The 25,562-nt window shown below is 60.2% G+C and overlaps 1 protein-coding gene across 1 annotated transcript in view; it reads right to left on the bottom strand.

The window, feature by feature from the left end:
* Positions 1–682: 682 nt before the first annotated feature.
* The window catches only part of GATAD2B (GATA zinc finger domain containing 2B), a 35,804-nt gene continuing 10,924 nt past the window's right edge, over positions 683–25,562 (bottom strand). Inside the window, exons 2-11 of the mRNA XM_084303189.1 lie at positions 15,226–15,555; positions 11,426–11,555; positions 11,037–11,168; positions 10,592–10,723; positions 8,806–8,976; positions 6,712–7,027; positions 5,404–5,606; positions 4,397–4,507; positions 3,722–3,839; positions 683–3,591 (exon numbers count right to left, since the gene is read on the bottom strand). Of these exons, the coding sequence (XP_084159315.1) occupies positions 3,458–3,591; positions 3,722–3,839; positions 4,397–4,507; positions 5,404–5,606; positions 6,712–7,027; positions 8,806–8,976; positions 10,592–10,723; positions 11,037–11,168; positions 11,426–11,555; positions 15,226–15,554 (1,776 nt within the window). The 5' untranslated portion in view covers position 15,555 and the 3' untranslated portion in view covers positions 683–3,457. The remainder of the gene's footprint in view (positions 3,592–3,721; positions 3,840–4,396; positions 4,508–5,403; positions 5,607–6,711; positions 7,028–8,805; positions 8,977–10,591; positions 10,724–11,036; positions 11,169–11,425; positions 11,556–15,225; positions 15,556–25,562) is intronic.

Here is a 25,562-nt window from a genome sequence, read left to right as displayed (position 1 = left end):
GGAGTCCCAGTAAAAAGGGGGAGGATGCTGGGGGGGGGGCAGCCTGATCCTGGTACCCATTTGGAGTGTGGGGGGTGGGGGAGATGCAAACCAACCTCTCCTAGCAGCTTTGGGGCAAAATCTCTGCAATTTGGGGGGGGTAACCAAAGCTCCTGGTTTTGAGATCGGGGGGGGGCGGATAGGATTTGGGGGGGGTTTGGAGGGGGGGGGGGGGGGGGCGAGACGAAGGAGGCGGCACACCGCAGGTTGTTATAGCTGTATATTGTATATATGCCAATGCAATAATAAAAACAGTGCAAATACAGTTACAGTTCAGAATACTCGTCCCCCCCCCTCGCCCCCCCCCTCCTCGCCCAACCCCCCCCCCATCCCCATCGCTCTCCCCCCCCCCCCCCCCCCAATCCCCGGGCCCCCCGCTCCCGGTGCTCTGCGGGAAGCCCCCCCCAGGCCCCGCCGTGCTGGGAGGGGGGTCGGGGGGGGGGAGCTGGGGGGGGGGGGGGGGGGCATTTTAGGGGTTGGGGGGGGGGGTCGGGAGGGGGGGGGGGTCCTGTCGTGTGTGTGTGAAGGCACAGATTTGGGAGGTGGCTGCCGCCACCAGTGCATCCCCGCCGCCCCCCCCCCCCCCAAATCGCCCCCCCCCCCCCCCCAGCCCAGCCGGCCCCCCCCCCACTTTTTGCACGGTTCATGTCACACGCACGAGGCCACACTACGACAAGGACGTGACAACTTCCACAACACCCATGGCTAGGCTGGTTTTTTGTTTCTTTTTTTTTGTTTTTCAGGTCAGGTTCTTTTTTTTTTTTTTCCTTTTTTTCCTTTTTTTTTTTTTTCTACACAATGTACAATTTTTTTTTTTCCTTTTTTTTTTTTTCTTTTTTAATGTGTCAAGAAATAGCTTATATACACGAATGAGTCCTTGTTATAACATTTCGGCAGCAATACCATAAGCTAATTAAGATCTCGTCGGGATGGGGAGGGTGGGGGGCGATGGGGGGGGAGGTTAGAGGTGGGGGGGGGGGGTTACGCCTTTGGGAGGAACCAAAAAAAAAATTAAAAAATAAAAATGAAACCCCAATAAGCATTTTTTTTTCACAAGCGGCTCTACACCTAGCGGTAAAAGAAAAGCTAACAAAAGCGGGAAGAAATCCTTAGTTCTGTATCCAAAAAACAGGAAAAAAAAAGAAAAACAACCAAAAAAAAAAAAAAAGGAAGAAATGACGATTTTCTACCGTACATCACATCCAGGGGGGGTTCAGGGGGGGGCCGGGTGGGGGCTCGCACGCGGTGGTCAAGACGAAAGCAAACCGGGAGCTGCGCATCCAACGGGGGGGGCCGGGGGGGCCCAGGACCCTCAGGGGGGGCTGGAGCGGGGCCGGGACCCTCCCCAAATTTCCCTTAGCACCATGAAGCCGCCAGCCTGCCCCGCAGCGGGACGCTGTGCCCCCCCCACCCCGAACCCCCCCCCCCCCGGCGGCAGAGACTCATCTCTGAAGTATTGCACTTTTTTTTTTTTTTTTTTTTTCTTTCTTTCCTTAAATTTTTTAAAATTTCATCTCAACCAATGCGCCCGGGTCACCTCGTACCTCTCGGCAACACCTGATTGGGGACAATGGCACTTAAATGAGGGCTGGGGGGGGGGGGTCTGGGGGGGGCGATAAAACCCCCAAAAGTCTCAGCTGGATCCAAGGGGAAAGGCCAAGCGGGCACAGCCCCCCCCGGGCAAGAAAAAAGGGGAGAGGTTGGGGAGGAACCCGGGGTCCCGGGGAGGGGTTTGCAGGGGGGGGGGGCCAAGCCAGCTAAAAGAGTAAAAAACAAACAAAAAAGAACACACACAAAAAATGTGTATATATATATAGGTTATATATATATACACGCCACTACGCTTCACTAGTGTCCCCCCCCCCAAAAAAAAAAAATCCTTTTGCTTCTGGAGGGCCCCGGGCAGGGGGTTTGGGGCGCCCACACCCCTCGGGGAGTAAGTGCTCATCGAATTGAGGGGGGGGCATCAGGGGGAGATGGTTGGGGTTGGGTGGGGGGGCACTGCCCAGAGTTGGCCCCCCCCCAGCCCCAAAATTGGCCCCGGCAGCGGTTGGGGGGCGGCGGCCGCAGCGCGGTGCCGGGGTGGTGATGGGGTGGGGGGGGGGGCGCCCCCAAAAAGCGGCTCCCTGCGGGCGGCTGAAAATTGCACGAGAAAATTTTAAGGTGAGGAAGAAGAAAAAATATTAAAAAAAAAAAAAAATCAACCACACACACACACACAAAAAAAAAAACAACTCGGGGGGGGCGGGGGGGGCAACTCCCTGCAGCCGCCTGCGGGGTCTGCTCCGTCGCGGCGCTGGGGGGGCAGCTTTGGGGGGGCAGCGCAGGGACCCTGGGGGGGGGGGGGCACGCTCCAGCTGCCCGCTTCTGCTCTGCGGAGGCCGAGGAGGAAGGAGAGGAAGAGGAGGAGGAGGAAGAGGAGGAAGAGGAGGAGGGGGGAGGGCCCGTTAGTGTGAAGGTTAAGTGCAAATCGAGCATTTCTCCGACGACTTCCGCGGCTTTTCCTCGCTTTGGGGTTTTGCCACCAGCGGCCGCAGCCCAGCTCCCGCGCGCCAGCCGTGCCCGGGGGGCCGCAGCGCCGAGAGGGGTGGGGGGGGCCGCAGCCACGCGGGGACATCGAGACCCCCTCGGGGACCCCGAGACGGCGCGGGGAGGGGGGTGGGCACCGTCCGGCGGCCGCGGGCTGCCCTCCTCCGGGAGGGACGCGGCGAGGCGGCCGTGGAGCATCTCTCCTGGCTTCTTCTGGTGAGCAAAGGGAAAATAGCACCCTACCGGCGGCGAGGACGGCCGTCCAGGCTCCAAGCCCATCGCATCGCTTTGCCCCAGTTTTTCCCCCGTGAGTCAGCACAGGCTGCCCTTTGGAAAAAAAAAACGGTCACTTTTATGTAAAGTGGATGACCCTTTACAAGTCTCTGGAAAGGAGAAAAAAAAAAAAAAAAAAAAAAAAAAAGGTTTAACCATCCATTTAGCAAAGGAGGAGGAAAAGGGGGGGAAAAAAACAACAAAAAACCAAAAAAACACAACACAATTAAAAATTCTATGCTTTGTCATTACAAAAAAAATAGCATAAAACAAGCTTTAACACATGGATAGTGCTGACTTCAAGCAGACATTGTTCTGACCTCGGGCAAAGGAAGTGACCTCTCACTGCTATAGAAAACCAAAGAAGTTAAGGTTTGGAAAAGGACAGGTCGCTGAAGGTTTGAAATGGGATTTTTTGTTTTTTGTTTCTTTTTTTTTTTTTTTTGTGGATTTTTTTTTTCCGTTTTGTTTGTTTGTCGTTTTTTTTTTTTTTTTGTTTCGTTTTTGTTTCTTTTTTTTGTCTTTTTTTCCCCATGTACGGTAGGCACCAGTACAGGCACTGCATGCGACGGAGGTGGGGAGGAAAGGGGGGGGGGGGGGGGGCGCTCAGCAGGCGTTATTTCTGTCCGCTGATGGACTGCGATATAGACCGGGGGGGGATCATATCTAAAAGGTATTCCCGCTGCCGGTCCGCCAAACTCGACGCTTTGTGGCCTCCGATGCCAGCATTCAGGTATGCAATGTTAACACCTGCAGAGGGGAGAGAAAAGCAGCTGGGGACTCCTCTAGGATGTGCAGCAGCCAGGGGGGGCGGTGGATTTCCCCCCCCTGACCTCCCACCCGCCCGCTCCCCGGCTGCCCCCCACCCCGGGGCCGTTACCTGGCATGCCGAGGAGACCGCCCGCCACCGAGAGCTGCGGCGCCTGCGCAAAGTTGGAGAGCATGGAGCGGGCAGAGGTGGGGATGCCACGCTGCAAAGTGCTCTGGGGCTGCGGAGCCTGCGGGGGGAGAGAAGGAACGAGGGGATGTGAGCTGACGGCGCGCCGGGGGTGGACGGGACCCGCGAGGACTGGGTGAGTCGGGGGGAGCTGAGTCTCTTGGGAGGAGCCCACCCGATGCTGAGCCCTGCGTGCGGCAGAGCAGCCCTCGGGAAGGTGCCGGGGCTGCAGCTGGAGGATGAGGAGTCGGCCGTGGCCTTGCCTGGTGCACGGCAGCGCGGTCCCAGCAGCACAACGGGCTCCCCCGCTGGATGGCACGGGATCGAGGGGGCCAGGACTCGCAGGGGAAGGGGGGAGAGGAGGCGGCAGCAGCCACACGCTGCTGGCACTGCGAGACGGGTCACAGGGACTGCGGTCAGAAGCAACCGTGGAGTCCAGGGGAAAAAGCAGAGTGCCCGAGGGGAGCCAGAGCGTAAACTCGCTGCGAGGACCAGGAGAAGGCTGCTCTGCAGGGTGCCCGCATCTCCCTCGCTGCAGGAGGGCTCGCTGTGCCCAGCCAGCTCGCATCCTGCCCGTGTGAGGTGACGGCACGCTGGGGACGGGTGGGAGCCGCTCACCTGCCGGAGCGTGTGGTGCCTCATGATGTTCTCCTGCTTGCTGACGCTGGAGACGGCAGGAGCCGCAGTGGGGGACAAGGCCGCCTGCTGCTGTAGCCTCTGCTCAATTTCCTGCAAGGAAGGAAGAGGAGAGGCCTCAGGTGCGGGCGGGAGGCTCAGAGTTCACCCCGCGAGGTGAGAGCCCTGCCCCAGGAGCTCGCCCCGCGCCCCGGTGGCATCCCAGGAGCAGGGGAAAGCGGGTTCCTCCCACGGGCTGCTGTCCCCATGCGGTGCAATCACAGCTTTATTTGAAGCCCTGCTGCCCACTTAGAGCTCGGCTGCCTTCCCAAGGTGTGACTGGAACTGCAGGCTCGCTGCAGCCAGCACGAACAGCTTTTTTCTCTCTGCACCCACTTGTTACAAACAGCCCAGAGAAGACGACTCCTCTTGCTCCAAAACAGGCACGTCCGACTTGTCAGCAGCCGGATTCCGCTTCGTCTTGTATGTTGTTTTTTTTTTTGTTTTTTTTTTTTTTTAAGCAGTTCACAAATTATGATTCCGGTTTATTTCCCCCCAGGGCCTCCAAACGAGTTCTGCAGCACCAATTTATCACGGGAACCCAGCAAGTCGTCCCCCCCCAACCCCCCCTCCCCTTTCGTAGCCGAGCGAGCAGGCAGCAAGCGGTTAAGCGACTTCCCTCGAGTTCCAGGAAGTCAGTGGCAAAGCGGGGAGAGCAGCCAGCTGTCCTGACTCAGCCCTCAGCCCACTCTGCCTCCCACTGCTGTCAGTGGGACGAGTCACCAAGCCGGCGGGGAAGCGCACCGAGGAGAGGCAGAGCCGCTCCTGGAACACCCCGCGCACGGCGGGAGCGGGCAGCGCGTCCCCAGGGAGAGGTGAAACTCCTCGAGGAGCCCCAGCAGAGAAACCAAAAGGATGGAGGTGCACAAAGGGAGGGGAGCAGCGGCTCCCGGTGCCCCGAGGGGAGCCAGGTTCACCCAGCAGGTTTGCCGTGCGCGCCGTGCACTTGCCTGCTCCTGCTGCAAAGCCTTGACGAAGGCGTTCTTCAGCCGGTTGGTGTGCTCTGCCTTCAGTGCCTTCTTCTGGTTGGAAGTCATGCACTGCTCGCACAGGATCTTGCCATTTTTCTCCTGCTTCCAGTGCGGGGTGAAGTCGGTGCGGCACTGAGCGCAGACGAAGGGCTCCACACGCAGGAGGGACGCGCAGCTTTTCCCTGCAAGGCGCCAGGAGCAGGAGTTAAGTGGGGCAACGGGGCAGCTCGGCTCTTACACCGCCTCCTCCCACCTCGGGCACAACACCAACGCACCATCGTGCACGGCACCAGCACACGAGGGAAGGTGCCAGTGCTCCAAGGGGTGGAAGAGCAGGGCTGCACAGTGGAGGGAAGGGCGAGGTGGGAGCTGGTGGGGCTTCCCGGGAGCTTACAGCCACCAGAACCCCGCTGCCAGCATCACAAGGAGCCGCTGCTGCCCCTAGGCCCTGGCACCCCCAGCACGGGGACCCTCGGGGCTCCCATGGGAGCAGCCAGCAGCCAGAGAGCCCCTGCCCAGCGCGGGCTGTCCCTTCCAGCCTCTCCCACCTCCCTTTTGCAGGGGTTCTCGCCCCAAAATCGCTGCCGTGGGCTTTACGTAACCCAGTTCGTGCGACTCCGCCACCGGCTAATCGTCCCGTTCCCATGGCAACGGGCAGCAGAGCCCGAAAACGGGCCGAGGTGCTCAAAAACCAGGGCGAGGTGCTCAAAAATGGGGCAAGACGCTCAAAAACCAGCCACGGGGAGCTTGGGGCTGCCGGGGACGGGCAGGGGCACGGCCCCTCGCTGCAGGGACAGGGACAGCAGCCGGCCACGGAGCCCGGGTGCTCCCAGCTCAGGGGCTCAGCGGGTTTTGCATCTCAGCTCCCCAACGTCTGGGGACAGGGACGGGCCTGGGAGAGCCCTCCCCACGCCCTGGCCCTGCCAGGCGGGTTGCACCGGCCACCGAGCCCCGCGGCACAGCCAGGGCTCGCGGGAGGGCTGCAGGCTCGGCACATCAAGGCTGCTGCCGGGGAGAGGCTCTCCCACAGCGCCAGCCCCGCCAGACGGGCTCCGTGCCCGCGGGGCAGGCAAGCAGGCAGCTCCCGACTGCTGCAGGGCCAGGCTTGGCTGGAAAAAGCTGCAGCAAGAGGGGACGGAGGACAAAGCTGGGTATGGGCAGCAAGTGCTCGCCTGCAGCCCCCAAGCCGCGGGTTTCAGCGTTGTGCAGAGCAAGAAGGGGATGGAAGGAGCCAGCTCGTGGTAACGCTGCTGGTGCTGAAGGAGGGGAACGCTCCCCGGGGCTCACCTTGGCTGTCGATAACGCTCTGTACCACCTCCTCCAGCCCCACCATGTAGATGAACTCGCTGTTGGCTGCGCTCGGCAGGAAGTGAAGCAGGGGCGCGGGCGGCTTCGGGGGTGGGATCTCCAGCAGCGTCTTCTCCAGCTGCTTGCGCAGGGCAAGCTTGGCGGCTGCCTGGGAGTTGGCGGCGTCGTTCAGAGCACTGGGGCTGGGGAGCGGGGACGACACCCTGTTCACAGTGCCAGGCTGGATGTGAGAGGCAAGGTTCATATAGATGGCTGAAGACGACGTACGCTGGCAAGGAACAGAAGAACTTGATTGCTGGGGAGGAAGAGGAGAAGGGGATTAACGCGGGGCTGGCACTCGGAGCAGGAGAGAGCCTCGTGCGCCCCGGCTACGGCTCAGCTCCTAAAGCAGCCCCCCGACAACCCACCCTCTGCCTGCACGCCTTGCAGAAGGGCTGTGCTAGGACTCAGGAGCACTGAGCGTGGCTCAGCCCCTCCGAGGAGCCAGGCACACGGCAGGTGCCCATGGAGCGAGGCGCCCCGGCGAGGCTCGGCGTGGGGAGCAGCCCAAGGACCCTGCAGGTGAGGGAAGGCGTTGAGGAGCTGCAGGCCCAGCGGCATGTAGGCAGCTCCGCGCGCCGTGATTCACTCGCTGGCACCATTGTTCGCGGCAAGTTCTGCTCCTCCACCTTTTGCTTCACCGAGCTGGCGCGCGCCCAGGCAGCATCCCCGCTGCCAGATGGTGCCCGTCCCTCCCACACAGGTGCTCCGAGCGTGCCAATTCCCTCCTCTTCCATTTCCAGCAGCTTTCCTTCGGCATCCTCCGTTCGTTTGGATTCGCGGTCCCTCCGGCACGTGACGGTAACGGAGCACAAAGACTTCTGCTGACCTGATGCTGCAGCTTTCGCTGCCTTTTGTGATAAGAAGCCATCAGCCTGCAACCTATTTGAGCACGGCTGCTGCCAGCCTTTCACGGAGCCTACCTGTCTCCTGGGGTACCAACACTTCAACGCTTGCAGAGGAGAAAATCCCACACAGCAACAAACTGGCTCAGCAACTCAAACAGGGTCAACTACCAAAGCTCGGGGGACAGCGCTGTGTTGATCGAGAACAACACGCAGAAGATAAAACAGAAAACTGGGGCAGACTGCTTGAAGCCTGCTAATACCCGGCTGATTGTGAAAAAGGGCAGAGAACCGAGCTAATCCCAAACCAGTTGGTCTACCGTAGGTCTGAACTAATGGTAGAGCCGATCGAGGATGACTCACGCAGATTTAAATGAGAAGATGATGAATTAACACCAATGAACTTGCAACTCTTCTGTAAGAGGCTGTTGTTTTTTTTTGTTTGCTTTTTTAAAATCAGACGTGCAATTACGTTCGACAGTTGCTCAAATGCAAGGCTTTTGGACCGTTGTGCAGTCACGTTTGTAATTTATACAGATTTGCACTAGAGCATCATTAGGACAGATTAAATGGCTTAAGAACTGGCAACAACCCCTGAAAGGAGCCAGGAGTGGTTGTTAACCTGGGCCCACAGAGCCACACAGCGTGGCAGCCAAGCGTTGTAGCCCGGGACAAGGACACAAGACTGTGCACAGAGCACAGGGGCATCCCAGGGAGCTGGTCTGTGCGCAGGACAAGGGCTGTTTTGCTTCATGCAGCACCGAGGAGACCAGTGCTCCAGCTGGGAAGTGGTATTTCTTTCCTCTCCATTGCCAGTTTGACTTCCAGATGTAAAACGGATGGTTTTAAGTGGCTGGCTCCTAGAGCTTGTCTCTGTCTTCCTCTTCAGGGAGAGGAACAGGGGCTGCTCCCAAAGCGGTCACCTCGCTGCACTGGGGCCTTGGTGGCACCGTTTGGGTGACCCAGCGTGGTGGCAGCTCCACGTTGGGAAGCTTTCCATTAGCTACCATCCCACTCCACACATGGGTCAGGGACATTTGCCTGTGTCCCCATTCAGGACACGTTTCCAAACCTCGCTGTGATGACTTCACCCCGAGCCCTCCACGGCACGCACCGGGCCCAGAGGCGCCTCCTATTTCCCTTCCTGGCCAACCCCCTGTGCCCAAAGAGCGGCGAGTCGGGGACCTACCGGCTGGTAGTTGATGGCTGGATTCATGCTTGGAGTTGTAGTGCGGATGAGGCCAGGCTTAGGAGGAACGCGCTGCCCTTGTAACTGGGCAGGGTTCGGAGCAATCACACGCTGCGACATAAGCATATGGGGCAGAGTCGTGTTTGTGGCAGACCTAATGACACTGTGACCCTGTCAAGAAAGGAAACAAGGAGGAAATAAAGAACTGGAGGCAAAGCAGGGTTTTTAGTTCCCTGAGCAGGCTCCACGACAGCCGAGCATCTCCACTTAGCCGAAATTCACGTTACGTTCGAAGGAGAGAGGCCACTCAAAGACCCAACTTCTCCTCTAAACGTTCTTTACTTAAATAACCACATTCATTTTGCCTAAAACAAGGGTGTCTCACGTTAACATACTCCTATTTTCCCCTCTAGGCTGTAGGCCATGATGGTTCAGGAGCTGATTCTCCAGACCCACCTCCGTGGCCTACACTGCATTAAACACAACCGAGCCGATTTGATCAATACGTACAAATGCGAGGGAAAAAGGAAAAAAAAAAAGAAAAAAACAAAAAAAAAAACAGCAGGCAGTTTGCCAGCTAATGCTGGCAGTGCCAGACACGGCATGGTGCTCAGTGAGGGGCTCAGGAGGTCCCCGAGGAGGCTGAGGGCCAGGGCCAACCTGCCCAGGGTCCGCTCGTCTCCGTGCACCGCCAGCAGGGCTCTGCTGGGAGGAGGGCAGGTAGAAGGGCTCGATTTTTTTGTGTGTCTTAAACCACTCCTGTCTGACAAGCTTTCTCTGCCCCCCCCGCTTTATTTTTTTTTAATCTATTTTTTTTCTAGATGAGGTTCTTCATTGTCATACGCAAGAAAATCTTCACAAAGCCCCTGCAAACAATGCGTTTCCTCTTCCCCTCCAGCCCGTTTCCTTTACCAGTCCGGTCCCACTGTGAAGCCACAATAGACCTGACCCCAGAAGCGTTGCCATAGCAAAGCAAACAAATGCCACCAACAAAGGAGATGGTTCAGGGAGGGAGAAGTGATCAGCAAGGCTGCAGCCAAAGCTTTCGGCAGAAGCACGAGGAGGCCACGGGCAGGCAGCTGCTGGAGGGACACCTCAACGAGCTCCTGCACGGCCCGTGCACCTTCCTCCCAGCATCTGCTTTCCCAACAGCATCACGGGGACGTCGTGCATCTCATTTCTGTCCCACGGCCCCCTGCCAGCAGGGCAAAGCCCACGGGGTGATGCCGCCGAGCCCTGCTCCCCCTGGGGAGGCAGCAGCCGAGCGAGGTGCTTTCACCCACAGCTCCGGCTGGTGACATCCAGAGCGAGCACGGAGAGGTGGGCGGCTCGGCCGGCACCCCGCTCTGCCCACAGCACTTTCCCAAAGAAGGGGAACATTTCAATCCCGTGTTTTGTTTGCAGTTTGCTTCCCCCTCTTCCTCTGCCCATTCTGTGCTGTTTCAGAACGCTGCTGAGCCCTCCCTGCTGCTAAGTGCAAGCTGACAGCTTTCCTCCTGCAGCCCCAGAGCTTGTGTCACCGAGCAGCAGGCAACTTTCGTCAGGGTCAGCACCAGCCCCTAAATTCAGCTCCTCCCACCTCCTGAGCTGCTGCTGTAGGAACCTCAAAGCTTTGTGACCACTTTTCTGCTCAGGGTGCTGAAAAGCATTTATCTGCCTCTTGGCAAAAGCATCTCAGTCAGCCAGGACGACTGATGCGCACACGGCAGAGATGTTCACTCATTCACGCACACGTGCGGGGTGATGTGGGGCCCTCTGCACAGCAAACGGCCTCAGGAAGGCTCACCTGTAATGTCCTTAAGTTCTGAGGCTCAACCCCCTGAGCTCCAGGCCTGGAGGGAAGCTTGGACAGTCCCTGCTGTCCCACGTGAGCAGGAGATGGCTGGACAATAGACGCCGCGTTCTGGACGACCGGAGTCTGGATCGAGAGAAAACAAAGACTGGGTCAACGCACGGTGCTGGAAAGGAGCTGTACCAAGACCCAAGGCCAGCTGGTGCTCAAATGATGTTTCAGAGCTGCACAAATTCACCTCCCCAGCTGTCCTCACGGGCAGCACGGTGGCCTGGCCTGTGGATTCGCTACGCACTTAGCTAAGAAATATCCCACAGACACAGAAGTGGAGTAAAGGAAGGTCCAAAACCAGCGAGTCCTCAGCATTTCTCCACTAACAGGCTCCTTTATAGCACCCACACCCCCAGCCAGCCCCAAGCGCTGCTACTCAGAGCTTCACCTTCTGTACCACGTTCTCCTTCTGCAGCTGGCTTTGTCTCAGTTTCTTCAGCAACACAAGCCTGGCCTCCTCCAGCCGGAGCTCATCCCGAAGCTGCTTGATGAGCTGCTGTCGCTCCTCTATGCTTTTACCCTACAAGCACACAGAAAATCGGTCAGAACTTGCACAGTCGAAACCTGCTGCTGTGCCTCGATGGCAGGAGGGCATTAGGAGGGGTTACTACAGCAGGAGTTTGTAGCACAGGTAATGAGCCACCATGACCAGAAGTGACCACGTTGCTCGGAAATCCCCCCCGGTTCCCAAGTCCTTCAAAAAGCGCCCCCCCTGCAGCAGGAGGGCTCCCCCTGCTCGCTGCCCCCAGTTCCCAAGAGCACCGAGGAAGCCCTTACCTTGAACATTTCAAGATTTGCTGCCTTAAGTCTTTCTTCCATGCGAGAGCTGGACCGGGGACTGGACGCCTCATTGTCGGAGAGGACAATTATATCTGGAGAAGGGGTTAATCGCCCCCTGTCCTGGTCGCTGCGGGACAGAAGGGAGAAAAAAGATTGAGCCGTGACTCCAAGAGCTCAGCAGCGAGCTGGGAGCTCGCTGCTTCTTGTTCTGTCACGAGCAGACGGCCAGCGCCAGGACAGGAGCATCCTCTGCTCGCAGGTGATCGCGTTCGGAAGGGAATGGGCTCCCTGGAAATGTTTCCTGCAGTGGGGTGAAAGGTGGATTGCTTGAGTGTTAATGAGCCACGGAGCAAGAAAACAGGGAGACATCCAGAACCGGGAGCAGCAGTGACACTTCTGCCTGGTGCTGCTCGTCCTTACCCAAACCCAAACCCATCGTCCTCATCCCACCCCCTGAATGACAAGGATGGGGATGCGTCCCCAGGTCAACACAGACATAAGCGCTCCAAACCTCCCTCACTGCAACTCTGTTTTAAAAGGCTGCCCGTGAAGGGAAGCCCGAGCAAACACCCTGTGCAGAGGCAGGAGACCCGGCTGAACCGTGACCTAGAAACCGGTCAATGAAAGGAGCGGAATGACAAGAGCCCCTCGCTGGGAAAAAAAAAATCAAAATCAAAATCAATGCCGGGCGCTGGCAGCACCCGAGCGCTGCTTCGTTTGTTGTGGCATCGTCCTGAGCGAGGAGATGCTCCTAAAAGCCCTTTCCTATCGCTGACTCAACACGATGGTGCTTGGAGAGCCTTGGAAAACGCTCAGCAGTCGGGGGAAAGCGGTGAGAGCAGCGCAGCTACGACGGCACCGGGCTCGCTGCCACCACCACTGGAAGGTCTCCGAGGCTGCAGCAGGGAGGAGATGCCCGGATTATCCCATCCGGGGCTTCGGGCTCGGAAAAGCCAGCACGAGCCACAAAGCCAAGCCCAAATCCCCAGGCTGGAGTACTCCAGGGGCCGCGAATCCAGCCGGGATGCCAGGAGCCTGATTCATCCCGCTGCCCCCACGGGACACGGCCTGGGGGCCGTTTCCCTGCCAGACCCCGAGGGCTGGGTTTGGTCTCAGTGCCACTGGACGAGGGTTAGGAGAGGAGCTCTGCTGCCGGCCGTGCTGAGGTCGGTCATCACCAGGCAGGCTCCTGGCCACACCGGGGCTTTGTGCCCGCTGCAGGCTGCTGATAGCAGCACCCGGGGGTCTCCGGGGCAAGCCCCCAGCACCAGAGAAGGTCCGGGACGCCCCACAGGGAGGGACTCGACCCTAAAGCACCCCCCAAAGCACCCCAGAGGAGCCCAGCGCCGGGCTCTGCTTGGGGGTTCTCCTGGAGGCGCTGCCGCCGCGCTGGCAGCCGGTGGTTGTCTTGGACGAGCACCCAGATACGTCCGGGCTGTTTTATTTACATTCCGTGGAGGCAAAAAAAAAAAGGAAAAAAAAAAAAAAAAAAAAAAGCCAGCGTCAAAGCCAGACAGGGGAAAACGGGGCCATCTGCAAAGAATTGCTGAATATGTCAGGATTGTTTTATTTACTTTTGTCGAGGCAAGGGCGTAATTACAACAGAACTACTGGAAGGAAGGAAAGCTGCGCTGCTCGTGCAGGAGGCAGGCAAAGGTGAGAAGGGAAGGAGCCCGTTCCCAGCCCGCCCCGTTAATGTCCCTTATCAGCTGGCAGGCAGGTGACACACCACCTCGCCCTGATCCTTCTCCCTCTCCTTAGGGCTGGCCCCCTGTGAAGCTGTCACCAGGGGCAGGTTTTGGTCCCAGCCTCTCCCAGAAACCAAACCTGCTGGGAAAAGCTCAGGATTTCGGCTGCACGACCCAAGCTGCTGCAACCACCTCCTTTCTGCGGGGTCCACATCCAGCCCCGGCACCCGGCCGGACCCTCTGCTTCTTGCCCTGCGTCCCAGCAGCTCAGCCGAGGATCCGCAGCACAAAGCAGCCGGGCACTGCCACTGCTCCCCAGCATTTAGCACCTCCGGCAGCCAAAACCACGTCGAGGGGCCGGATATCCCCCGTGCTAGGATAACTGGGTTATCACAAATCCTACCCAAACGCTGTGCTGGGGACACCTGACCCCCGGGTATCCTCTGCCACTGTGAAGCCGTGTTAAACTGGAGCGAAGTGGGGAGGTTTGGGGGCAGAACTGCACTTTGTGGAGGTGCAGCAGCGCGGTGCCACGCTCCCAGCAGGCCGCCAGCGAGCCCCACGTGCCTACGGAGGGAGCTGCAGGTGTCTGAGAGCTCCCACGGGCACAAACGGGACACCGGGGAATCCAGCAGTGCCGTCCCTGCCTCACCCCCGTGGTTCTCCATTCTCCACAGGAGGCTGAGCCAGTGGCGGCGATGCCTGCACAGACTGGGGCCACGCACGGTGCCGCTGAAGACAAACAACCCCGGGGATTTTCTCCTCCCCACCGCTGGCCCTTCAGGCCCGTTTGCCCCTTCTGCTGCTCATCGAGCCCGGCTGGAACACCGCAAGCCCCTGCTCCTGGCTCCTGGCCCGGGGTGGAGGCAGCCTGCACCCCCTGCCCGCCACAGAGCTGCACAAAGGCCCTGGCACAGCGGCATGGCGAGGGGCAGGAGCCGCAGTTGTGCTGAATCACGAGCTGGTGCCTTCCCAGAGGGGCAACGGGAGGCTGGGAACACACCGTGCTGGCACCGTGCGGCCCGGCACCGGGGGAGGCAGCCGGGAGGATCCGCAGGAATCCAGCTCCTGGCCCATGCTCGCCACGCTGCCGGCCCCTGGTCTATGTGCCTGTGGCTGTGGCTGTGGCTGTGCCCGGGGATCACCGCCTCCTTCAGCCACGTTTCACGGCACAAGGCCGGCTCCGAGCAGGGCGCAGGCACCTTCGGGCACCCCGAGAGCATCGCAGGAAGGTCGCGGCTCCGGGTGCTTCCCTACAGCAGGACTCCTCCGTCCTGCCCCTCTGCCTGCTCGCCAAGCTCGGTACCCAAACTGAGCCAGAACTCGGAACCGCTGCCTTTGGTTTGACCTCCCCAGTGACACCGAGCCAGGGACTGTGACAGGCTTCGCGTGCGACCCCCTCGGCAGAGCCTGGCTGCAGGTGTTGGCTGCGGAAATTGAGCTGCCGGAGTTCCCCCCCTGATAAAAATCAGGTGGGAGCGCCGTGCACAGGCAGGATGCAAACGCAGAGCACGGGAGGAATGCCCAAGAGCTGGCAGAAAGCGGGCACGGCTCCCCAGCACCCGGCCGCCTGCCTCTCCCGAGCAGTCCTGGCTCAGCAGCAAGAAGCAAACGCCTCTGGCCCCGGTCACAGCCCAGCCAGGGCCGGGTTTGAGGGCGAGATCTGTGCCCTTACATCGGATTTGGCCTGCAGCTACACGAAGGGCTTCTGCTGACACTTCTGGGGACGCTAATTAGAAGTCCCAAGAGAATCGAAGCCCCCTGCCTTCGCGCACGCCAGCGGTCTGCTTCTAAGGCACCTGACTGCTGCAGCTTGTAATGCTGAGCACAGGGACAGAGGGAGCAACGCAATCCGTCTGGTGTTGGGGGCAACAAGGAGGACAGCAGAGGTAAAAGCAAGGAAGGAACAGCGCTGAACGCTTCCAGAGAAGCTCTGCCGGGAGAACAGCGCAGGCTCCGCTCCTCGGCGTTCAGCCAGAGGCACCCCGCAGGCACCACAGCACCGGGAACCCCCCGAGCCCCAGGACCACGAAATGCCCGTTCAGTTCACACCTGGCAGCGCTGGGTTCATGAGAGGCAAGCTACCGAGGCGAGCCGCTGGGCACCTACCTTCTCCTCGCGCTCATATCCACCGGCTCGTCGTTAATGTTCTCCTTCCCCGGCCTCCCTGCAGTCCTGCCATCCCCATGGGGCCTGAGGCTCCCATTCAGCTTTTCCTCGTAGACTTTCACACCGTCCTGCTTCACCGGGAGCTCGTGGGGCACCTCAATGCCCGAGAGGTCCTTCCTCTTCAGCAGTGCCAGCATCTTCAGGCGCTCCATCGCCTCGTGTCCCTCCATCTTCAGCCTCTTGGCCAGGACATCGTCCCGATCATCCGCTTGGTCCAAGCTCCGCTTCAAGAGGTTGAGGCGCAGCGCGTCCTCCGTCATCCTGTCCATCCTGCGGGGCAGAGGTTGACATAAGGACAGGGTCAGCACCGCGCCAAACGGAGCAAGGCTGCGGCAGGCTCAGCTCGAGCACGGAGCCCGGCGAGCGAGCGGCTCCGCGCGGGGCATTTCCCCCGGGCGCCGACCTCCCACGCGCCGGCGTGCGGGAACCTGCCGGCAGCGGCACGCCGCCCGCTTTCATCCCCGGCCCCAACCGGCCCGACGGGGAGTTTCCCGAGCGGGGAACCGCGCACACCTGAAGGACGAGAGCCCCCCGAGAGCCGTGGCGCGGTCCCGCACGCGGCACGGACGCCGGCTGCGTGCCGCGGGCTCGGCTTGGAGCGAGGCAGAGGCACGAGGCTGTTGGTACAAACAGCACGGCGTTTCTGAGCTTTTTTCCCTTTGAATAAAGAAAATTGGTGTGTTTTTTTTGTTTTTTTTTGTTTTTTTTTTCCGCAGGCCCAAGCGAGGCCCTGCTGAGCCCACCGGGGTCTCGCGAGCACGGCGCAGGCGCACCCGGCGCCATCCCCGCCCGCGCTGCTCCTCTCCTTCCCCTGCCGCTCGCCCGCCTCTCCTCCAGGTGCACAAACAGCCCGTGGCAAACAGCTGCAGCCAAAAGGGGAAGGAGCCACAGAGCTCTCCCGGCCTGATCTCTCTGCTCCCAGGCTGATAAGAGAGCAGCTACCAGCAGAGCCCGGGCGGCTCCACCTGAAGGCGAGGCCAGACCAGCTCGGCGAGGTCCTTCCCCAGCGGCAGGCAGGGGCCGGGGGCCAGGAGCGAAACAGGAGCACCGCGGGCAGGGTCTGCAGGAGAGCCCACAGCTGGCATCCCCTCCGCCTGCTGGCTGCGCGTGGGGGCACCTGGGGAAGGAAAGGCAAAGGAGAACACAGCAGAAAAACGCTCGGCAGGAGGATAAGGAGAGGAAAAAGAGCAGAGCTGCCCCCCTGGACGGATTCTCCTGCGCGAGGCCACGAGCGCGGCGCAGAGGAACCAGACATTTCGAGGTCTTCAGGAAAACCCCCGGTGGTTTGGGGCTGCTGCAGCACGGCGCCAAGGCGGTCACACAGAGCACAAGAGATTACTTCAGGTGCTTCGTTTCACTGCCACTGCTTCGTTAGGGGTGCCTGCGTGCCCTGAGCAGGGAGACGAGGGCAAAGCACCCGCAGCTCCGGCACCGCGGCTCCTACTCCCCCTGCTAAGGCGGAGCTCGCGCAGCCCTGCCTAAATCTGGCTGCGAGTCCCTCACGAGATAAAGCCTCGCAGAGCCAAATCTCTGCCAGGAAAATGTTGTTCTGGCTCGGCTCTCAATCCCCTCTAATTACACATCTTCCCAAGTACAGCTGTCACACAAGTTCAGCTCCAGCAGCGAGGCGGCAATGTGGGTGCAAGGGGACGAAGCGCTCGGGGAAGCCTCGCTGTAAAAAGGGGCACAGCCACCAGGGGGGAAATCTAGGCACTGAAAGGCACGAAAACAAAGCAAACCAAGGCACTAAACCAAAGGCAAGGCACTAAAACAAGCCTCTGTGGCACAGCTCCGGCCCCGGACAGGCTGCCACGTTCAGGGTGAGCACCTCAGGCTTCTTTCTGCTCGCCAGTCTCGTCTCCATGCAGGAAAATTCCCGTCTGCGGTAACCAAATATAGAAAGGCAAGCAGAGACAAGCTCAGGAAGGGCTTTGGAAGGCGCAGGAGCTGCAGCTCTCCGCCCCCGGCCCTACCAAGTGACCCCAGGTTAAATCCAAGCCGAGAGAGGCGGGGGGTGAGGCGAGACACCACGGCACGGCGTGGAGCCTCACCGCACCCCACGCCACCACTGGGAAGCCACCGGGCTGGGACGCGGCAACGCCGGGGCGTGCGTGGCTCTGCTGCACGCGGTGCTCGCGGCCAGGAGCCCACAAGACAAGGGCTGGGGTGCTGAGAGGCAGCGCTTGCCCCCGGAGGAGCCTCGAGGGTGAATTCCACAAGCGTCCCCAGCCCCTGGCACCCACCCTGCAGGTTGGGCCCGCCTGGGGAGCCCTCGCGGAACGAGCTTGGCGTCGGGCTGGAAGCGGAGCAGCCCCACACGGTGCTTGAAAGCCCAGGCAGATGCCAGCTGGACTGCTAAGCGACCCGAAGAATTCCCCTGAGTTACGTCTCAGTGCTCAAAATCCTCGCACCGCTTCCTGCACGCGGGTATTTCAGTATTTCACGCCGTGCGTCCTGACACCAAGACGGACGTGGCCGTAATATCACCATCAAACAGAAAAATGAAACAACCCCGGGCACACCAAGGAGACACAGGCTCCCTGAGCACACAGCAGGCTTCTCCTGGGCTTCAGAAGGGGAGGGAGATGGGCCCGTGCAAGGAAAACCACCGGGACACGGTGAAAAGTTTTGGGGAGCCCTCCCCTTCGAGATAAGCAGCTTTGGTCTGAGAAGCAAAGGAGAAGCTGTTATCTGGGCCCAGGTACCACAGCGGTGTAAGCCCTTCAAGAGGAGGCTTTCCAGGCTCGGTAAGGAGCACTTTCAGGCAGACTCAATAAAAATGAAATCAGGCTTCAGGTTCGCTATTGAACGGGGCCCTTTGGCTGCAAGGAGGGGGCAGGGGAGGGGAGAAGCTGCAGCCTGCCCGGGAGCTGCGAGCGCCGAGAGGGGCCGCTCCGTCCCAAACCAGCAGAAACAAGCAGGAATCCCTCAAACCGCCGGTTATTTAGCGAGTCTGAAGGTCAGACAGTCAGGAACCTCGGTGCCAGCCTGCTCTGTGTCAGCGTAACCCCGGCGAGAACAGAGATTAAAGCTCTGCGGCTCGAGCTGGGAGTTGCGCGGGCTCAAGGACCGGCTGCTGAGCGTCGCCTCGGTGTCAGGGAGCGCAGACGAGGCAGGAGCGGCTTTCCCCCCGTTCCCAATCCCCGTCACCTTCCAGCAGCAGCCAGGTGGGCAATAACCAGGAGCACGGGACCGGGACCAGCACCCGAAGGGGCAGGCGGAGAGCAGCGGGCATCGCCCCCACCGGGGCCGGGCTGCAGGTGGCTCGGCCTCGCCTCCTGCCGCCCACGCTGCTGAGATCTCGCGCAGCCCGGCGAGCAGGCTCCCCATTTCACTTCCCTAAAGGAACTTTATTTAACTGAGAGAACAAAAAAAAAAAAAAAGAAAAAGAAAAAAAGAAACAAAATTCTCAAATGGTGGCAAAATCCCCTCAGGGGAAACAAAAGAGCCATAAAACTTGTTTTGTTTCTGACTCGATGCAGGCTGTAATTATCTCCAATTGCACCTCCGTAGGTGAGCGAGCTACTGGCTGCCTCACGCAGCCGGTGCCGGTTTGGGCCCAACGCTCAGCAGCCACGAGGACGAGGAGGAGGAAGAGGAGGCCAGAAGCCAAGGCAGGATGATGCCCTGCTCCTGCCCTGCTCCTCGATTCCCTGCTCCTGCTCCTGCCCCTCTCCCCGCAGCGGTTTGGTGCCGAGGCGCGGCGCAGCTTCCCGCTGTCCAGGGAAGGGGCAGGGATGCTCTGAGCACACCCCGGTGCTGAGCGCAGGCGCGGCGGCGCGGCGCAGAGGCCAGCAGGCAGCCTGCAGATGCCGGGGTCATTCAGCCGAAGTTCGGCGCAGTCAGGGGCACGCCAGGCGTGAGCTGCTTCGGCATCATGTGCCGCTCGCTGCGTGCCTCTGGCTCGAGGCGGTTTCGCTTCTCTGGTGCTAGAAAGACAGGTTTTCCATTCCCAGACAAACAAAGCAGCGGCCCAGCTTTCCATTTACATTTGATAGAGCACCCACAAGTGCACACACCGTGTAAAAATACAACGCGGCGCTATTTTAGAAGCTGGAACAAGCGAGTGCAGCTGAAAAAATTAATGGCATACCGGAGAAGCGAGTATGTCGAGGAACGAGATAGAGCCACTTCTAACCACAGCCTGCCCAGACAGCGATCATCCCGAGATTCACCTGGGGAAAATGAGGCAGAACTACACCGATTTGGCAGCATCAGAAAAAGTCGGATTCCACCTGATTTTATTGGGGGCGGCTGCAGGAGATCGCAGCCCCCTCCGTGTCTTCCTCCCGGGTCCCTTGGCTTTGTCAGCCCACCCCTGGGTGCTCCTCCACTCCTCCGGGACCAACCGCATCGTCCAGCCGCCCTGCCCAGCCTCAAGGCCCCTACTCCTAATTGAGGGGCTGCAATGAGCAGGCAGGAAGGAAGCAGGGGGTATCCCGGGTGTCCCCACGCAGCCAAGTACCAGTGGCCCCCAGGAGAGGCCTTACAAAGCGATCACCTCCTGCCCTCCCCGAGCACCAGCCCGCTCCTCGCCGAGCACAGAGGGAGGCTGCAGGAGGCACAAAGCCTCCAGACGGTGCCTCCGCACACGATCCCGGCCGGGAGGTGCCACCTGCACTTCTCCTTCCCTGCAGGAGCCCAAGAGATGCTCGAGGCCAAGGCCACGACATCTGGGAGCCCCCCAGCAGCACCGGCACCACTGGTGGAGCCTCCAGCTCCTGGTCCTGAGCTCCCCAACCTCCCCCAGCCTCAGAGGCCTGGCTCAGCCGGGACGGGACGCACTGCACTGCTCAATCCCCAGGCTGGGCACAGCAGAAAGTTTCCTCTTTCCCTCTGTTACAGCTCTGCCACGAGGAATCTCCGAGCCGCCTCCGAGCGAGCGCTGCGGCGTGGTGCAGGGTGCTCCCAGGCTCTCCTGGCAGCCCTCCCCAGGCCTTCCTGCCGGGCTGTTTGTGCTGGCCGCTGCCACGGGCATCTGAGGCAAGATGGACTCTGCAACAAACCTCTGCTGACATTTCTTACAGGGAAAAACTTCCCCGGAAAAACTTCCCCATGGGCCCAGCCACACAAGCTCCCACCTGGCCGCTTCCACCTCTCCCGGCAGCACGGGGAGCACCGCGGGCAGAGCTGGAGCTTCCTGCACCGAGGCACAAACCAGGAGCACAAAAAGAGAATAAAAAGACTAAAAGCAGTACCCGGAGCTGGCCCTTGCACTGCTCCTCGTGAAGCCGCCCGTCTTCTGCGAAGGAGAACGGCGAGGCCCAGGCACTGCACCGGGCACCGCGAGCGCAAGAAGCATCGCAGAGCGGAGCGCAATGCTCCGAGTGGGGAGCTCACGGGGAGATCTGCTTCCTTCACCACCTCTAGAAGCAGCAGGAACGGGCAGGATTCACGGGGCAGCTCCGGGCAGTGCTGCTCGCACTGAGGCCGCAGCACCAAGCGCAAACCTTTCGGCCCGAGCCTGCTTTGGGGTGCAACACTCCCCAGCCCTCAGCGGCTCCTGGAAGCACGCGGGGTCGCTCGGTGCTCGCAGGGAGCACAAAAGCAGCGGCAAGGAAGGGGCTGTGCGTGGATTTATCTACAGCTGGGGCTCGGACAGAAAGCCAGCAGGAATCCCAGGCTGCTGGCAGCGCCCTGGGACCGACCCGCCGGCCGTCACCACGCGATGCTCAGGCACAGCGGGCACCAAAAATGTCATGGCAGAGAGGGTGCACACGTGGACGGAGCACACGCAGCGATGGGAGCACGTACAGGAGAGAAAAGCCTCTCTGTGACAAGCGGGTCACCAAGCTCGAGCCCTGGGAGAACAGGAGGAGGAATTGATGAGAAGGGAGCTGGCAGTGCCGAGGTGAGGGACAGCTCAGCGCAGCCCTTCGCGCGGGCGATCCGAACGCTGAGCAGCAGCAGCGAAGGCCGCCTGCCCGCACCGGGAGCGAGGCCGCCGAGCCCCGCAGCAGGAGGCTGGGAGCACCCCGAGCACCCCGAGCAGGACACCCTGGGGAGCTGCTGCATCCCTGCTCCTGCTGAGCACAGCACAAGCCCACCGGGGCGCACAGAGCGCCGCAGCGTGCCACCCGGGCAGAACACCGCTCGTATCCCCAGCCCGAAAGGGGAGAAAGAACAGGAACAGCACCCAAACTGTGGGCTGTGGGATGTCCAGCAGGCCCAGCAAGGCAGAGCAGGGTGAGAGCAGCTTCCAGCCACCAGCACCAGCACGAAGCCCCCCAGCCCTTCGGTCCCCGACAGGCACAGCAGCGAACGAGGCCAGAGCATCTGAACGCAGAACTTTCCCCTCCCGTGCTGCCCCAGGGAAGCCTCACGGTGCCGCAGGCTGGCTCCCTCCTGCCATCGAGCACCAGGCTTGGCCAAAACTCAACGCCCCAGCGCTGCTTCCAGCCTCGGCCCTGATTTCACACGAGGTTTTGCCCCCAGCGGGCACCACAGAGCCGAACGGACGCCACCCCTCCAGGACGAGGACCTGCAGATGCGACACGTGCCCGCGCTCAGAAGTCCCAATAAATAAAACCCAGGGGAGAGCAGACGCTTCAAACACGATGCAGAAACGTTTGGAGCCACTTCAGTTCAACCAAGCGAACGCGTTGGGTTACCGGGACGAGCACGGTGGGAACGGGGAGGGTTTGGGGCAGCACCGGGACCCGCACGGAGAGGACAACACCGCGCCGGCACCGCAGGGCGTGCACCCACAGCAGCACCCGGCACCCGCAGGGCTTTTGGAAGCCGGCGTTCGACCCCGGCACCGCGACGCTCCTCGGCCGGGGAGGAGCCGGTGCCAAAAGCGCCGCCACCGTCCCGGTACCTGGTGGAGCCGACGGAGTGAAAGCTGCTGAATCCTCGGCCGGTCCCCGAGGGCTCCCCGCGGCAGGAGGGGGATTGGGGCACGCCGAGGCAGCACTCGAGGTCCGGCTCACCTGCGCGCGCTGCGCTCTCGCCGCTCACAGTCCACTTTGGCGCATCTGGACTCCGCCAGCGCCGCCGCAGGCTCGCCAACAGCACGAGCCCACACGGAAAGGGTTTGGAGCGGTTCGGCCGCTCGCCCCCGACCCGCTGGGGTGAAGAAGCGGCCCCGCGTGGGGAGGAAACCGTCCGTCTGGGGGCTCACGAGAGCCTGCCCTACGCAACGCGAGCGGCGTCTTAACTTCCATCTAGGCTGAGCACAAACCAACATCGATGTCGTAAAATGCATTTCCACACAGCACACACAAAATGGCTGGCTCCCAAGACGAGCATTTCCATACAATACTATAAAAAGGGTAATAACCTAAAAAGGTAATTATGACTTAACGGCGAGGCAGGCTGAGGAGAGATCTGCGAGAAGACGGATTAAAAAAAAAAAAAAAAGAAAAAACACACACACAAAAAAAAACCGCTATCAAATAAAAAAACGTGCTGCTCTTTGAATCCTGATGCTGCAGATTGCAAGTTGTCAAGAAATACTACGCTCAGCTCGGGTTATTGTGCAAGCTGCAGGGAGAAATCCTACGCTACAGCTGTGTGGAGGAATTTCATGCAGGTAAGAAAGAAAAGATGTAGGCCTATCACGAAGATTTTATCAAGAACAGAGCATGCACGAGTCTTTAAAGAAACACACGATCCGAAATGCCCCCTGAACAAAGAGAAAAGAGCTGACAGATTCTTTAAAAATTCACCGTGTGTAAAAGTCATTCATAAATCGGGGGGTTAAGCCAGGCTCCTCCGCCGCTACTCAGACGCACGAGAGCGAAATAATAATAATAATAATAAAAAAAAAAAAGACAAAGAAAACATTCCGGCAGACAAACCGTAGGGCTCGCTCTCCACAGGACCGGGGAGCTGTCTCTCGGTTGCAGCAGACCATAAATTCTTCCAGGCAGCTCGGCGCAAACTCGTTAAACAGTTCCGCCGCTTCCCTCCCTACCCCGCTCTCGGGATCTCGGGACCGGAGCCGCCGCCAGCGCTCACGGCGAGACCACGGCGAGGCTCCGGGGGCTCCGCTCCTGCCCCATTCCCTTCCCCTGCCGGACCGGGGGGGCTGCGAGGAGAAAGCCAAGCCCCAAAAGCGAGCGGGAGGCGGCGCGGCGGCACGGCAGTGCCTGCGCTCACCGAGCCAGCGGCGAGCGAAGGGCAGCGGGAGATGGAAGCCGTGGGGGCAGAGGGGAAGGAGCGGGGGGCTCCCCGCGCTGCCCTCCGCCCTCCCCAAGTTTTGGGGTGTAGCCAAGTTGGTTCAGGAGCGAGCTCCGCGCCGGGAAGCCCTCGGGGAAGCGAGGCCGCTGCCATCCGAGCGGCGCCCCACAAAAACATTTCCAGGTTGTGGCACATGGAAAGCGGGGAGGGGGGGGGAGGAGAAAAATAAAATAAAAAGCTGCTTTTCACCCCCCACCCCCTTCTCCTAAAGCGCTGCCAAAAATGAGATGGAATGAAAAGGCTCAGGGGGAATCGGGGCTGGGCGCCCCCCACCCCGGCCACCGCCGTCCTCCTCGGGGCGAGGAGCGAGTGGGGGGGGGACACGAGGGGCTCGGGGAGCGCCGCGGGCGCTGCGCTGCGCCTCTCCTCCCCTCGGGCAGGCCGAGCAGCTCGGCGGGGATGACGCAGGCTGCCGGGCCTTATATAACGGGCACGGCCCGGGACTTCCTCGACTGCCACCGGGGCCGCCTTTGTGCGCGGGGCGGCCGCGGGGCCGGGGCTGGCGAGGGGCCACGGCGCCCGTCAGGCAGGGGGGGACGCGCCGCAGACAAAAGGAATCCCCCCCTTTTTTTTCTTTTTTTTTTTTTTTCTTTTTTTGGAATTTATTTATTTATTGGAGGAGCTCAAATAGCGCCGGGGCTCCGTTTTTAAAGCCCCCCAAGGAGCCGTGCCCCGCGGAGGGAGGGCAGGGTTGGGGCGCTGCAGCCGAAGAGCGGCGCGGGGAGGAAGGAGCCTGGGGAGAGGTGGGATTTTTTGGTTTTTTTTTTTGGGGGTGGGGGGGGAAAGGGAAGGGACCGGCTCCAACCGCGAATCCAAGCAACAGTGCCAGTTTTCTCCTGAAAATATTCTGTAAAGGCATCGCATCCAGCTGCCAAACTCACGTTTTTGGGTTTGGTTTTTTTTTTTTTCTAAAAAAAAGGAAAAAAAAAAAAAAAGCAGATCTGATAATCCATAAAGAGCCTTTTGTCTGTTCAAAAAAAAAAAAATAAAAAATTAAAAAAAAGGACAGTCTAAAGAATACTTACAGGTACAATATTCCTGCTGCCTCCTCTAGTTGTCAAGAAAATTAGAGACAGGGAGGAAAGAAGGGGGGAAAAGCGAGCCAGCGAGCGGGGAAGGCAGGGTGGGAAGGGGGAGGGAGAGGAAGAGGCAGCTTTTTTTTGCCGAGGAGCCCTCTCCGAAGAGCATGGGCGGCCCCGCGTGCCATCCCCCTCCAGGGACCTGCAGAAACCCTGTCTCAAAACGGGCACTTCCCTGCCAATCATGCGCCGTACTGTTATATTAAACAAAAGAAAAGGGGGATGCTTACTTTTACCCATGATGCCTCGCGGGGCAGGGAAAAAGGAAAAAAAAAAAAAAAAAAAAAAAGAAAGAAAAAAAATAAAAAACCAGTTGCAGCCGGTTTGTAACCTCAGGACATGGAATTATCTCTTAATTTTTTTTTTTTTTTTTTTTAAAGTCGTTTGCGGTATAAAAGTCAGTTGGCTGCGCCCCCCCCCCCTCCCCTCCCGCCCCCTCCCCGGCCGCCAGCAGCCCCTGGCTCCCGGCCCAACTTTGTCTTCATTCATGAGAGCTCCTCTCCTCCTTCTCCTCCTCTCCTCCTTCTCCTCCTCTCCTCCTCTCCTCCTTCTCCTCCGCCGTGATTTTAACCGCTTCGCACCCGCCGCCGCCACCACCGCTCCCCCGGGGCCCTCGCGCCCGGTGCCCCTCTCCGGGGAGCTTGGGGGCACCCAGGGACGCGGCCGCTTCAGCCCCCTCCAGCCCTCGGGGTGGCGAGGCCTGGGGGGCTCGAGGCCACGGGGGTTGGAGGCCAAAGGGACTCGAGGCCCAGGGGTTCAAGGCCAAGGGGACTCGAGGCCGCCAGGTCATGGTTTCACCTGGCAAGTTCGGGTGCTCCCTGTGCCCCCCGATGGGTGCGAGACCCCCATAGCACGTGCCCGGTCCTCTCTGTCCCCAGTCCTCTCCGTGCCCCACCTGCGATGCCCCAACCACCCCAAAGAGGCCATCCGTCACCCGTGCCATCTCGCAATCCCCAGGTCCCCGCACGGGGTCTCGCCCCCATGGGTTTATGGAGCCCCCTGAGGCTATGCCAT

Source organism: Netta rufina (assembly GCF_964035555.1).
Source record: "Netta rufina genome assembly, chromosome: 29".
Classification (NCBI taxonomy): Eukaryota; Metazoa; Chordata; class Aves; order Anseriformes; family Anatidae; genus Netta; species Netta rufina.
This window is presented reverse-complemented; position numbering and strand designations above follow the sequence as displayed.